The sequence below is a fragment of the Juglans regia genome, chromosome 1 (assembly GCF_001411555.2).
Source record: "Juglans regia cultivar Chandler chromosome 1, Walnut 2.0, whole genome shotgun sequence".
Lineage (NCBI taxonomy): Eukaryota > Viridiplantae > Streptophyta > Magnoliopsida > Fagales > Juglandaceae > Juglans > Juglans regia.
Genome location: NC_049901.1, coordinates 8,109,307 through 8,122,851, shown reverse-complemented (window position 1 = coordinate 8,122,851; position 13,545 = coordinate 8,109,307). Strand labels below are relative to the sequence as shown.

Here is a 13,545-nt window from a genome sequence, read left to right as displayed (position 1 = left end):
TCTAAGACCGTATATTTTATTGTTCTATCGAATTATCTAGAGGTATTCTAGTCCAATTAATAAAGAAATCAAATCACTAAAATTATTTATATAACTTTTAAATTAGAAAAGTGCTGATTCATAAAAAAATTTTACAAAATTAAAATTCATAAAATAATGAGACTAAATGATATGTAACATAATACTTTTTTTTATAATAAGAAAAGCTCTACCATCCAATATATTGTAATAAATCACGTCAATTTATAAATTTTATTTTACAACATCTTTTTGAATTAAATATTTTTATTAAAGTTACTGATATAGTATTTTATGACTAAGGATAATCAAGGTCAAAATGATGAATTCCAATAAGACAAGATGACATTCTACCACGGAATTATATCCTTTAGCCCCATTGAAAAATATAATTTAGCGTCGATTGCAGGAGTATTGGACGCCAAAGCTTGAAAGAGCTTGGTCATTCCTAACAACTCTACCAAATTCAGGTACCAATTTTAATTTAAACATAGTCCAATAAATAGGTGAAGAAAATCAATGGCATTCATTATGTGTTGACACAGCATACAGACGAGTTAACAAACCGCTTCAGTCCAATAAGTTTCCCCTTTGTGTTGCCAATTTGGGTGCCTTTTGTTCTGTGCCCAATGGTTCGTCGTTCAGACATCCAGGCATCAACCCAGTCGACTCTCACTCTACTTGGTCTACGCCCTTTTTGTTCAGTGATACCAAACATGTAAAATTATTTTTAGATGTCGGTCAACAAAGTTCAGACTAATCACGAGGTGTAAGGGTGTGTAGCTTATATTTAAAATTTTTCTTAAATTTTAGTCAAAAAATAACTAAAGTGCAACATGAGCTTAACAAATGAATAATGCTTTTAACTTCAGATTATACACTAGCCAAATTTATTTAGTCAAAGAAGTTGGCCAAATATTATTTTTGAAATAAAATATTATCTTTCAGCTGCTTCTTCTCTCCAACGCAAGTAGAAAAATTACTAGAAATTTACACAGTATGTCTTTTCTCTCTTCCTTTCCTCTCTTTCAGCTTGAACAAAACCCACTCATGAAGGCCATCGACTCCCACCATTGCGACCACACGAAACGCCATCGACTCCCAATTGCTACCGTGGAACGCCAATATCTCCCACAGTTGCCACCGTAAGCCACGCGAATTCCATTTTTCTTTCTCTGTTTTTTTTTTCCTGGGATTCCAATAACTTGATTTTTGGATTCTTCTAGCCGAACTTGATTTCTGGATTACAGAAGATTGCTATCTTCCCTAGTGATTTTAATTCCAGGCTCTTAACTTTTTCCAAATCCTTGGTTCTGCCTCCATAAAATCAAATATCATTCCGATCCACTAAAATTCGAAAAGGAATAGGATTTAATTGTTCTCTTGATGTGTTATGTCTCAGAGCTATAGAACTGATGGGTTCTGCTTGTTGTATCAGTAAAAATATATTGTTATATTTTTGGACAGGTTCTGCTTGGTTTGCCATTATTATTAGTATGAGTTGGACAGTCTCTCTCTCTCTCTCTCTCATGAGTTGGGATGAGTATTCGATCGGTGTTCCGTTCTTGAGTCAGTTCCCTTTTTGTATGTGACTCGTATAACATATTAGATTGAGTAATAAGTAGAGTATTTTGTACATATCGTTCAGCTGAGCCATGAAGAGATCCATTGCATTCTGAAGCGGTCTACACATGAATTCATGTGATATATAAGGATCTATTAAGTTGTTGTTAGTTAATTAGTTAGTTCCATTTATTTTTCTCTCGGTATTTCTTACAATGAGGTGGATTTTCAAGATTCATGGACTAATTTTCATGATGGACTGTTTTATTCATGGTTAAACTAGTTAGTAATTATTACATGTTATGAATTCACTAAGTAGAACTCACATTTAAAAATTAACTTATAAAAAGGATTTAGAGACTTATAAATCATCAATTAATCTTATATTTAATCGATGTGGAATCGTATCACAATGTGAGATTGTGCTGTGGCAAGTTTGTGGGTAGGTTCTTTAATCCTAATGCTTAATCGCTTATCAAAAAGAAAGAAAGAAAGCTAATGCTTAGGCCTTGTGTTTGTGTGCGCTCACTTAGAATTCAATAGTATATCTCTAATTTTTGCTGTTTCATGATAACCAATCTTACTTGGGTAGGTCCATTTGATCGGTACCGTTTCTCGGTACCAGCAATGCTACAAAAATAAAAAAGTGGTGCTAGGCACCGAGAGTCCTAACCAATTTTTGTACAAGTGTAAATTTTTTTAGAATATTTTTTAAACTCTTTTAAATATTTTAAAAAAATTCATAAATTTATCTAAAATAGAAATAATATTTATAGTCGTAAAGTGCGCAAGCGTCGTGCAATCTATTTGAAAAAAAGTAAATAAATACGAAATCTACATTAAAAAATTAAATTTTTTAATAATAAACTTATTTTTTTCAAAACGATTACGTGGCACTTGCGCACTCTACGATTATTTGTAATATTACTCTATTTAAAATATTTTCTAAACAATTAAATATATAAAAAAAAGTTGATCAATATCTTTTCTCAATAGTCACACTCTCGGTGAGAGGCATTTTCTTAAAAAAAAATCTTGAATCCGTAATTTATCATAGTTTTATTAAACATAAATAAGAATCTTAACAACTTAATTCACGTAAAATTTTAAAAAATCATAAATAGTAATTATTTTTAAGAAAATGCTTAGGCCGGAGAGGTGGTCCCCAACATTTTCCAGATTCAATTTTTTATATTTAGTGATTAAGAAATGTGTTTTAATGATATTGTGATTTTTTTAAATGTTTAAGGATATAAAAAATATATAAAAAAAAAGGACAAATGACATCATCGAGAGAATCTCTTGACCTACACCTTCGGTGAGTGTAGCACGATCATTAATATTGTAAGACAGTAAAAAAATTTAGCATCAACTATACGTTGGATTTTACGAACGAGGCTTGCAGGTGGTGATGCTTGCTTCCTTGGTGATACCATCCACTCAAAACGGTAAGGATAGTTCCTTCCAAAAAAAACAGTAAGGATAGTTATTCAGCCCAGGGGCGCTCCCCAGTAGAAACTAGCCCGTTTCGGAAGACTAGAATGTGACTTTTGGGCCGGGCTAAACACTTTGGACGAGGGTATTTCTTTGGGCAGCTTCTCAAGGGAATACGACTGTATAAACCGCACCACTCAAAAACCTTCCCGAATCCCATCCATGCACACCCCAACACCTGCCTTGACAGCCTTGTGGTGGGGTGGTTAACCCTTGGGATCCATCCAGAGCCTCCCCCACTTTGAAAGTTTGAAACTACCCACAACTCCCATTTTCTCAATAATTCAGGAGATTACGTACAATATTTATATGTATGCGCTTATAAGCCTAATTTCTCACACAGTACTCAAACCGTTTCTCCTCCTGTTTCCTCGCATGCTTGCTGGCAGTAAAATGGGTCCAACCATGCTAGCCGCTCGTTTCCAACAATCTGTCACTCCTAATGCACTCCGATCATATCTGGCAGAGTTCATCTCTACATTCTTCTTTGTTTTTGCGGTTTTGGGATCTGCCATGTCATCACGTACGATAATATTTATGGTCTTCTTAGTGGTTTCGTTCCCGTGTGAATGTGTTTTCAGTGGCTGGCTGCAATGCTGCATGTTGTTGTTAATTAACATATAAAAGGAAAGATGATATTACCATGTTACAATTTTTTTACTTTTCGTTTTTCTTTTTCTTTCGGGTATATGTTGCAGGGAAATTGATGCCCGGTGCTACCTCGGACCCATCGAGTCTGGTTGCGGTAGCCATCGCCACTGCCTTCGCATTATCGTCTGCTGTGTATATCGCATCGAACATCTCAGGCGGGCACGTGAATCCGGCCGTCACCTTTGGAATGGCGGTAGGAGGCCACATTAGTGTCCCGACCGCCCTGTTTTACTGGGTTTCTCAGATGCTGGCCGCTGTCATGGCTAGCCTCCTTTTGAAGCTGACTGTAGTTGGACAGGTAATATATATAACCACTTTCCACATTCCTAGTACTCTTCATTTATTATTTAAACATCTAGAGCGGTTAACGAGTGTTTGGTTATTGGCAATATTGTTGAGTTTTGCAGCATGTTCCAACCTACACTATTGCAGAAGAAATGACCGGGTTTGGAGCGTCACTGCTGGAAGGTATCCTAACATTTGCCTTAGTGTACACTGTCTATGCTGCTGCGGATAGCCGGCGTGGCGCCACGTTGGGAGGCGCCAATATTGGACCCCTAGCAATAGGGTTTATAGCAGGAGTTGGTGTGTTGGCAGCAGGGCCTTTTTCTGGTGGATCTATGAACCCAGCTTGCGCATTTGGATCTGCCGTCACTGCAGGAAGTTTCAAGAACCAAGCTGTTTACTGGGTTGGACCATTGATCGGTGCAGCAGTTGCAGTTCTTCTCTACGATAATGTGGTTTTCCCTTCTCAATCACAGGATCCTGTTAGGGGAGTCCTAGAGGCCGGAGTTGGGGTTTAATTATTATTATTATTATTATTTTAATCAGATCTATATTACATTCTATTTGTTATTTGTTGTTGAAGTTTGTTTGTTTGAGACATGCAAGAAGTTTTGTGAAATGTTCCCTAAATAGCATAATTTGGATGCATGCTGTCAATCTTAGGTTCTGTCTTCTTAGGACTTATTTAGATATTAAAAATATTTCAAAATATTTATAAATAATAGTAAAATAATTTTTGAATGAAAAAATTTGGAGACCAGCCCATTTGTTCTTAGAAGAAAACCAGCCCCCAATAGAGACGCGCCATATAAACATTTTATCACCATTACCATGCATTTGCCTACACATGAACAGTAACTTGTATCTTGCTTTCTTCCTATTCGAACCCATACTCATCCTCACCCCACTCCATCCCAACTCAAACTTGACAGCACCCCACTCATCTTCGACGATAGAGAACACGGCAACTACCTCTTGAAGGAGCTCGCGCTCGACGACATAGAACACAAATAGAATGAAATAAATTTCCTGTCAAGAACTTATGGTTGGCCTTGACAATTTGCCTATCCAATCAATGGAATTAAGATTTCAGAACCTTGCGGCAATATGGTTGGTTCGACTTTCAAAATACTAATTCTTAAAGAATGAGTGCTTCAAGGCTAGACCCAGGTATAAGGGTGTTAACGCTTCATAATTGTTTATGTTTTTGCGGTTGGACGAATTTCAGAACCAAATCAGCGGGTGTAGAAAAGTGAGCACCATCTTCTCAACAATCCTGAAAATTTGTAAAATACAGAGCATAAAAGAATGGAGCTGAAAAATATGAAAATGTTCAGCATCAAGGTCCAATTGATTCTTAAGCATTGGAAGAATTTTAAAGGTCGGGAAGAATTAAATATTGTCCAAAAATTTGAGATTGAGGAAGTTGAGCAAGAACTTTCAAGTTGCTTCATATGTGTAGCTGTTTTCAAATCCCATGTACTCATGTTACTGAATACTTCTAATCATGGTGGCGGAGACGACCAATTTCAGTAGTGAACCATCGTGGAGTTGTCTATGCAGTGGGGAAGGGTAGGGAAGAGTTTCGATGGGGAAGAAGGTGGGTTTCGAAGGGAAAGGGCCGAATGGGTATTGCTGCTTTGCTATTGAAGGATTTAATCACCTGTGAGACCAGTGTATTGTGCTACTCTATTTTTTCTTACATGGACCCACATGATTGGAAGGTTGTTTTTCGCCCAAAAACAACTGAGATGTCCCAAAGCAGCTTTGTTTTTGAATAGTAGTAAAAAAATAATGAATAGCTTATGAATAATTTGTTAATTAATAATAACCAAATAATTTGAAAATATCTAATATCAGTTTTGTTTCCAAAATTTGGAATTAACCTATATGCTTGTGCTTTGTCCCACAGAGAAAATAAAAAAGGTAGGGGAGTTCAAAATTCAAATGCTTCAGTTGGAAATAAACGTAGTTTAATTTGATGAAGATTTACATCCAATTGTGACTAATTTTAATCTACAAATAAAGACCAGAAAGCTTCTTTTTTTGTTTTTTTCCCGAGAAAATGATTAACCTACCTCTCTTCTGTCATCATTACGAGGATTTGGTGGCTCTAAACCTGGCATGATCTTGGATTCTGCGTGGGAGAAGGTACGAGTGTAAGTAATTAAGCTCGATCAGTAATAATTAAATTCCCATAAAACAAACACAATTAATTCGCTGGCAAAAAATTAGATTTTTTTGGCATAGAAAATTGACAAGTTGGCAATGATCTTCACCGTTGTGCGGGATTCTGCTTGCTCTCAAGTGATTCGTATCCAACATCTGGAAACGCGTCCCTATTTGACATTCGTAGCAAATGCCGAGTACGGAGAATCTCTATCGCTTGTTTCAGATTCTCAAGCATCCAATCTATTTTATTTTATTTTTTCAAGATATTAATCTTTGCGCAATGCATCAACCTCGGGCCCTCATTTTGAGATTGAGATCTTCTCCTGCCAATGTTGGAGTTTTCAAAATTAGAAAAGGAGTAGTAGGTTTCTTTTGACATTATAAAAGTGAAACTTACTTACATTTGATCAGAGACATAACCCATTTTATAGTCGACAAAATTAACTATTTAAAATCCACTTTTATAAAATTTTTATACAGATCATACGTTTTTCAAAATAAACTCTTAGTATATAGGTAGAGATCAAGGACATTTTTTTTTTAATTTCTTATTACGTATGAAAATTCTCAAAGCCTTTCAATTTTTAAATCTGCGAGAAATATCTTTTTAAAATAATATCAGATACAGCTATAGGTTGTGTAAGTGCCGTATACTTATTTTAAAAAATAGTGAGATTAAAAAATTAATTTTTTTATGTGAGTATAATATTTACTCACTTTTTTTAAAAGGAATACACGATATTTATACACTTCATGACTACAAATATCAATTTCTCATATTTCTATGTAGTTGACATAATAGAATTTTGATTTATAAAAGAAAATTAAAAGTAAATTTTGATACAAATCAAATCTTATTGAGTTATTATATTATTAAGCAGATGTGTAAAACATATCTTTTGTATTTAAATAATAAGATTTTTTCAGTAATATTTAAATTTTATCTTTTATATAAATTAAATTATGCCATATAAACACTTTATTAAATATAATATGATACACACTGGTATTTTTCAATCTTATTATATAAGTTACATAAAAACTATATATGTTCTTCACTCGAATTTACAAATATAACTTTTCGAATCTCAAAATGAAGAGAGGTCGGGGGTCATATCTGTCCCTTTTTGGTAAAATTGCCCGTTGGGGGAGCCTAGGGACTACAAAGTACAATACTGTCTTTATATAAATATATACATAACACACTTATAATTTAATCAATAATTACCAAAATTTGGGAGTACATGGGAATAGTACAGATCATCAAATGCTTAGCTTTGATTATTGTAGTGCTGAACAAATATTTGGACCGACAGTCTAACTGTCATAATTGAGATCCAGATGTACGGCATCACCCCAACAGTACTGCCTGTGGTGCACTACTACGTACGTACAAAAACAAAAAATAAAATTATAAAAGAAGTAAATTAAAAATTAGAACCGGAAAATATTTATAATAATAATGAAAAAGAAAAAGAAGATGAATAAATATATATTTTATATATATATATATGGGTAAGTAAGATCATTGGAAGTTTGGAACGTGAGAAAATCCCATCCCCACATGATGGGATTTGTAAGATCCCGACACGTATTGGGGCGGTGCTATAGAAAAATCTTGTATTTTGTTGGGTGTTCCACTGTCTCATACGTCCATGCAAACTACAGCAACGTGCATCTCTTTTAACAGAATTAATTATAGATTTTTTTTTTTATCGGTCACTATTTATCATTTCATATTCCATACTTTATAAAAAATAACTTCACATACAAAAAAAAAAAACAAATTTTCACGTCATATGTAGAGTGTGTGATGTGAATAGTTACTGATTTATAACAAATCTCTTGATTATATATCTGCATTATTTAGATTTCCTTAGTACATTTTGCTCCAAATGAATAGATCATGGGTTGTACGATCTTAAACATGCTTATCAATGTTTTTTTCTTTGGAAATCTTAATTTTGACGAATTAAGATAAATAGAGAAGAGAAGAGAAGAAACTCGACGTTCTTGATCTTCGTTTTGAATTTGTCACCTGTAGTTACACTGGTTGATATATATAACTGTTTTAAATGAATTAGTATGATTGAAGTTGATCATAATTCTTGTAAGCCAAAAAATTAAATTACTACGAAACAATAAGTTTTGCTATGTACTATAAATAAGTTTGTGTACTAATCTGTATATTAATATTATTGTCTTTATATTCTAAATTTAAATTAGTATTTTTTTAATAAAATTTATTTTCTGATCAATTATATTAAATGAATGTATATATTAATACGTATAATCACTTATAATTAGATTTTTTTCGAAACAATGCATGATTAAAACAATTGATTTGGACTTTTTGGATAAAGTCAACTCATAGGAAACAAAATTAATTAAATAGAAGAGTAATGGAATGAATGCAAATAAGTTACATTTAAAAACTAGTTGACTTGATTCATTTTTGAAGCATAAAATCAAAAAACATAAATAATAATAATAATAAAACATTTGATGAACTCCAAGTCAAACACTGCTTGTTTTAATCATTAATTAAGGTGTCCAAATATGTTAGGTGTCAACGATCCCTTTTAAAACAACTATTCTGTACCGCCAACAAACCTGAAATTCGTGCTTTGAAAGGGAAGGAGGGAATGACCGGAGATAAAAAAAAATATATATATATATTTTATATAGTCGTGAAGTGTATAAGTGTCGTATAGTCATTTAAAAAAAATATATAATTTATTATTAAAAAATTAATTTCTTTTTATGTGAATCTCGTATTTATTCACTTTTTTTTAAAACGACTGCATGACGCTTACAAACTCTCGACTACAAGTATCATTTCTCTAAAAAAATGTAACATATTTTCCTTTTTTTTTTTTGAATAAAACCTCTGTATTTCATATGTGAACTTCCTGATTACAACTTCTATCGTTTTCCAGACTATTAACAATGAAGTCTGAGATTTCTTCTATCCAAATTTTTTTCTCAATTAAAACTAAGGCAGCCTTTGCCAATGTATGAGCAACATAATTTTTTTTCCCTATAATCGAACTGTAGAAACCAGTCTTTCCTATCCTTAAAAACTTTTCTAATGTCATCAATTAAAGAACCAACAACAGACAAATCATCTTCTTCGCACTTCACAGCCATGATGACTGCCTTAGCATCACCTTCGAAAATCACTTTCTGTAGGTTAAGATCACTGCAAACCTGCAGTGCCTTCCATAAAGCTTGACATTTTGCCACTTCTGGTGTCCTCACATTCCTCCTACTGTCACATGCAGCAAGCAAAGTTTCACCATCCTCATCTCTAATGATCATTACCATCCCCATTCTACTCAACTTCATGATCAAGGAGGCATCCCAATTAACCTTCACAAAGTCTGCTTCAGGATGAATCCATCTTGACTTATTAACTAGTATTGCTTCTTGCTGAACTTCAAAATTTTCTTTGCTGCTTGCCTGCTTATACTTCTCCAGTGTCTCAATTGCTGAAGCTACCAAAATTCTCGGGCATGTTAATCTTCTCTAAAAAACAAAGGTGTTTCTTCTCAACCAAACTTTTCTGAGCATGACAACTATCTTCTCTAGTTTATCTTTCTCAAAAGCTTCCAACATCTTCTCCCATAACCTCAAGAAATCACCTTCTCCCCTTTTCCATTTCTGAACACCACTCAGCCCAGATGCCCACACGTCATTTGCTGCTAAACAATCCCAGAGTACATGTATTACAGATTCCTCTTCTCTAGAACAGATTGGGCATAAGGGATTATCAACAATTTTTTTAAAAAACAGGTTTCTCTTTGTAGGAAGTAAATCATTTGCTGCCCTCCATTAGAAGATCTTAACCATATAATTTATCATTTATCATATATATATATATATAATTTATATATGTCAACTCTCAAAGAAGAAACACCTATATGGGGTACTTGGTATAAGGAAGAAGGAAAATATGTTGCTTAAGTGAAGGTGGAGATAAGCAACATATTTTCCTTATTCCTTATACCAAGTACCCATAGGTGTTTCTTCTTTGAGAGTTGACATATATAAATTATATATATATTTATATATATATATATGATAAATGATATTTGTAGTTTTAGGATGTATAAGTTTCGTAAACTATTTTTGAAAAAAATGGATAAATCTAAAACTCACATTAATCATTTTTCTTAATTATGAGTTCTACTTTTTTTAAAATGAGCGCGTAAGACATGTACACCCTTAATTTGTATCTAACATTATTCTATATATATATATATATATAATATAAAGCATGAGGTGCTATTTAAGGGTGTCTAAAATTATATATGAAACTGAAAGGGCCCTTATTAGGATAATGAAGCATTTGAGAAAATCCCTAGGGACAAGGAAGATCCCATGCTTTGATTTGTGTACTTCAATTATTTTAATTTAACGTCCTTTCCACATCTTTCATTGACTTCTACAAAAGAAATATAATATTGCTACCTAGTGCTGTTAGCCTGTAAGTATTTAGTGGATGAAGGGTCATAAGCAAATCCTCGGTGATCTTTACTTCTCGTGTGTGTGTGTATATATAGGTGGAGATGGAGAGCCAATTTGTGTTGTGCACAAAAGATACTCATACACTGTCACATAGAGAGAGAGAGAGAGAGATGAGGAGCAATGAGGTGCTTTTGAACTGTGGCATAACAATGCCTGTCATGGGTTTAGGCACTTATTCCTCAGAAAATGATAGGGAGACAACAGAGCTAGCCATCCATATGGCTCTCAAGGTACAAAACGTACACTCGTCCTTTCCTTGAAATAAATAAATGAATAAAAAGATCCTCTGTGATTTTTGTTTCTAATTTTAGTGATTTTGTAAGGGCCTTGCAGAACATATTAACTCTTAATTTACTCGAATAAAATATATATGGTCTGTGGGATCCGTGTCCTTGTCATGAATTTGGATCTTTTGGATTATATGTTCCTTTGTCTGCCAAAGATTTTTGCATGAAAGTGCTAATTAATGTGGCTGTTTGTGTATAATGTGCAGATGGGTTACAGGCATTTTGATACTGCAAAAATATATGGTTCGGAGCCAGCTGTGGGCAATGCTTTGACAGAGGCAATCCTCCATGGGAGAGTAGAGCGAGAAGACATTTTTGTTACGTCTAAACTCTGGGGGAGTGATCACCATGATCCCGTTTCTGCACTCAAGCAAACTCTGCTGTAAGCACTAATCGCATGCATTAACATCCACACACACACACAACTACCTATAAATGAAAGAATTAAAAGTAAATGATACATGTTCTTGTTATATTCTTCTCCCTTATGCTTATTCTTTTGCATAGCTTCAAAATCAAACTTTGTTAAAGCACTATAGGAACACCCTCGAATTCAGCTCAAAGAAACCTCGTACATTTTACCTTTCCTTCATTTTTAAGCCACACAGAACAAGAGTGCTGATAATACCCAAATTCCCATTTTAAAAATGCAAGTGGGTGTCTCATTCTGGTTTTTCAGCTTGTTTAACATGTTTTCCGGATTGAAATAAGTTCTCCCAAGAATCAAGATATGGTAGTACAGGGCATGGCATAAGAGAGCATACACACACACACACACACACACACACACACACACATATATATATATATATAATGAGAAAATACAAAATTTTTTAGCTGTCTGAGATCTTTGCTTTGGTTTTTTGTTTTGGAATGTAGGAACATGGGCATGGAATATGTGGACATGTATCTGGTGCATTGGCCAGTAAAGTTAAAGCCATGGGCTTGTTATGCAGTCCCAAAGGAAGAGGACTTTGAAGAATTGGAGATGGAGTCCACCTGGGCTGGGATGGAGAAGTGCCTGGACATGGGGTTGTGTAGGTGCATTGGTGTGAGCAATTTCTCCAGCAAGAAGATAGAACATCTGCTAAATTTTGCTTCTGTTCCTCCAGCCGTCAATCAGGTATACCACCATTACGCCAACATAGTTAGGCAAATTCAGATTTGGCGATTCCGAAATTCAAACATCTTGGGGTTTGAATGTCATTGTCATTGTGGTCACCAGTTGTCATCAACAGATAAAATACACTTTCTTCCAAATTCTGGCGAGAATCCTGTTTTCTAGTCCAATGTATGTCTACTGAAGAACTGAAGTTGTCATGTTTGTGATGTTTAAGTTTGAATTTTAGTCAATAATACCAATCAAAATAAAAGCTACAAGTCAACCTTGTTTTTAGAAAAAAAAAAAAAATCCCACGAAAAATCTTTCGTTTTTGTTTTTGTTTTTTCAAATTTGTGAGATTTGAAGTATATCATGCTGAAAAGAGTGACGCACACTTCCAAAATGTCATTCTATCATGCCTCCAAAACTGGACGGACGGACTCAAAAGAGCTTTTCGACACATAGTAAATCCTTTCATATGCTTAACAATAATCAATGAATTGAATTCCTAACTTAGTGTGATTCGTGAACTTGCTGAAGAAAACATGTTACTAAATTAAGCAATTCAATTTCTTTTGCATAGGTGGAAATGCATCCGATGTGGAGGCAAAGCAAGCTCCGTGAGACATGTGCAAGCCACAGAATCCACGTAAGCGCCTACTCACCACTCGGTGGGCCCGGGAACATATGGGGATCAACGGCTGTGGTTGATAATCCAATCATCCAATCCATTGCTCTTAAGCACAAAGCAACCCCAGCTCAGGTAGACAAACAACTCTTTCAGTTTAACATTACTCTACATTGTCTCCCACCTAAATTAGCTAGACTTGATTTGAAAAATGTGAAAGAATATTATTTTATACGTGCACCCATAACACATGCTGCCAGCTGAATTGACTTGCTTTAAACTATGAAGGTTGCTCTGAAATGGGGATTATCGAAAGGATCAAGCGTGATCGTCAAGAGTTTTAATCAAAATCGGATGAAGGAGAACATGGGGTCCTTTGATCTGAAGTTGGACGATCAAGATTTCAATGACATTGACAGGTTGGAGGAGTGGAAGATCATGAGAGGGGAGTTTCTTGTTAATGAAACAACAAGCCCCTACAGGACAATTCAGGAACTTTGGGATGATGAAATTTAAGTAAAACTACAAGGTAGAACGACCCATTTGAGATGTACGATTAAAAAATCCACCCACCTTTTCTATTTTTTATTTTTCATATTTTCGGTTGTACAAGAATGCTGAAAGGTGTCAGTATTTATTGATGCTTATGGTTCTTCAAGAGCAGATATAGAGGTCCATTTTCAAGAGCCTGGAACCCTGGATAAGTGTATGTCTTTTTATATCTTTGTTTCTTCGCTCCAATTGTTATGGCCTTCAGGGATTCCATTATGCACCTTTGTAATTAGGTTTCAATTATGGGAAGATCGATGGCATAA

The 13,545-nt window shown here is 34.4% G+C and overlaps 3 protein-coding genes across 3 annotated transcripts; 2 read left to right on the top strand and 1 right to left on the bottom strand.

The window, feature by feature from the left end:
- The first annotated feature begins 3,418 nt into the window (after positions 1-3,418).
- LOC108987401 (probable aquaporin TIP5-1) lies at positions 3,419-4,668 on the top strand. Its single transcript, XM_018960308.2, has 3 exons — positions 3,419-3,598; positions 3,774-4,024; positions 4,134-4,668. The coding sequence occupies exons 1-3, from the start codon at positions 3,451-3,453 to the stop codon at positions 4,527-4,529; spliced, it is 795 nt and encodes a 264-aa protein (XP_018815853.1). The 5' UTR covers positions 3,419-3,450; the 3' UTR covers positions 4,530-4,668.
- Positions 4,669-9,168: 4,500 nt separating this feature from the next.
- LOC109020923 lies at positions 9,169-10,203 on the bottom strand. The gene is made up of 3 exons (XM_019003454.2): positions 10,200-10,203; positions 9,828-9,884; positions 9,169-9,680 (listed from the first exon to the last, which is right to left on the bottom strand). The coding sequence occupies exons 1-3, from the start codon at positions 10,201-10,203 to the stop codon at positions 9,169-9,171; spliced, it is 573 nt and encodes a 190-aa protein (XP_018858999.2).
- A 620-nt stretch (positions 10,204-10,823) lies between these two features.
- LOC108987382 (NADPH-dependent aldo-keto reductase, chloroplastic-like) lies at positions 10,824-13,451 on the top strand. Its single transcript, XM_035683422.1, has 5 exons — positions 10,824-10,943; positions 11,207-11,382; positions 11,880-12,123; positions 12,686-12,865; positions 13,019-13,451. Exons 1-5 carry the CDS (start codon positions 10,824-10,826, stop codon positions 13,244-13,246), a joined length of 948 nt encoding a protein of 315 aa, XP_035539315.1. The 3' UTR covers positions 13,247-13,451.
- The last annotated feature ends 94 nt before the right edge of the window (positions 13,452-13,545 follow it).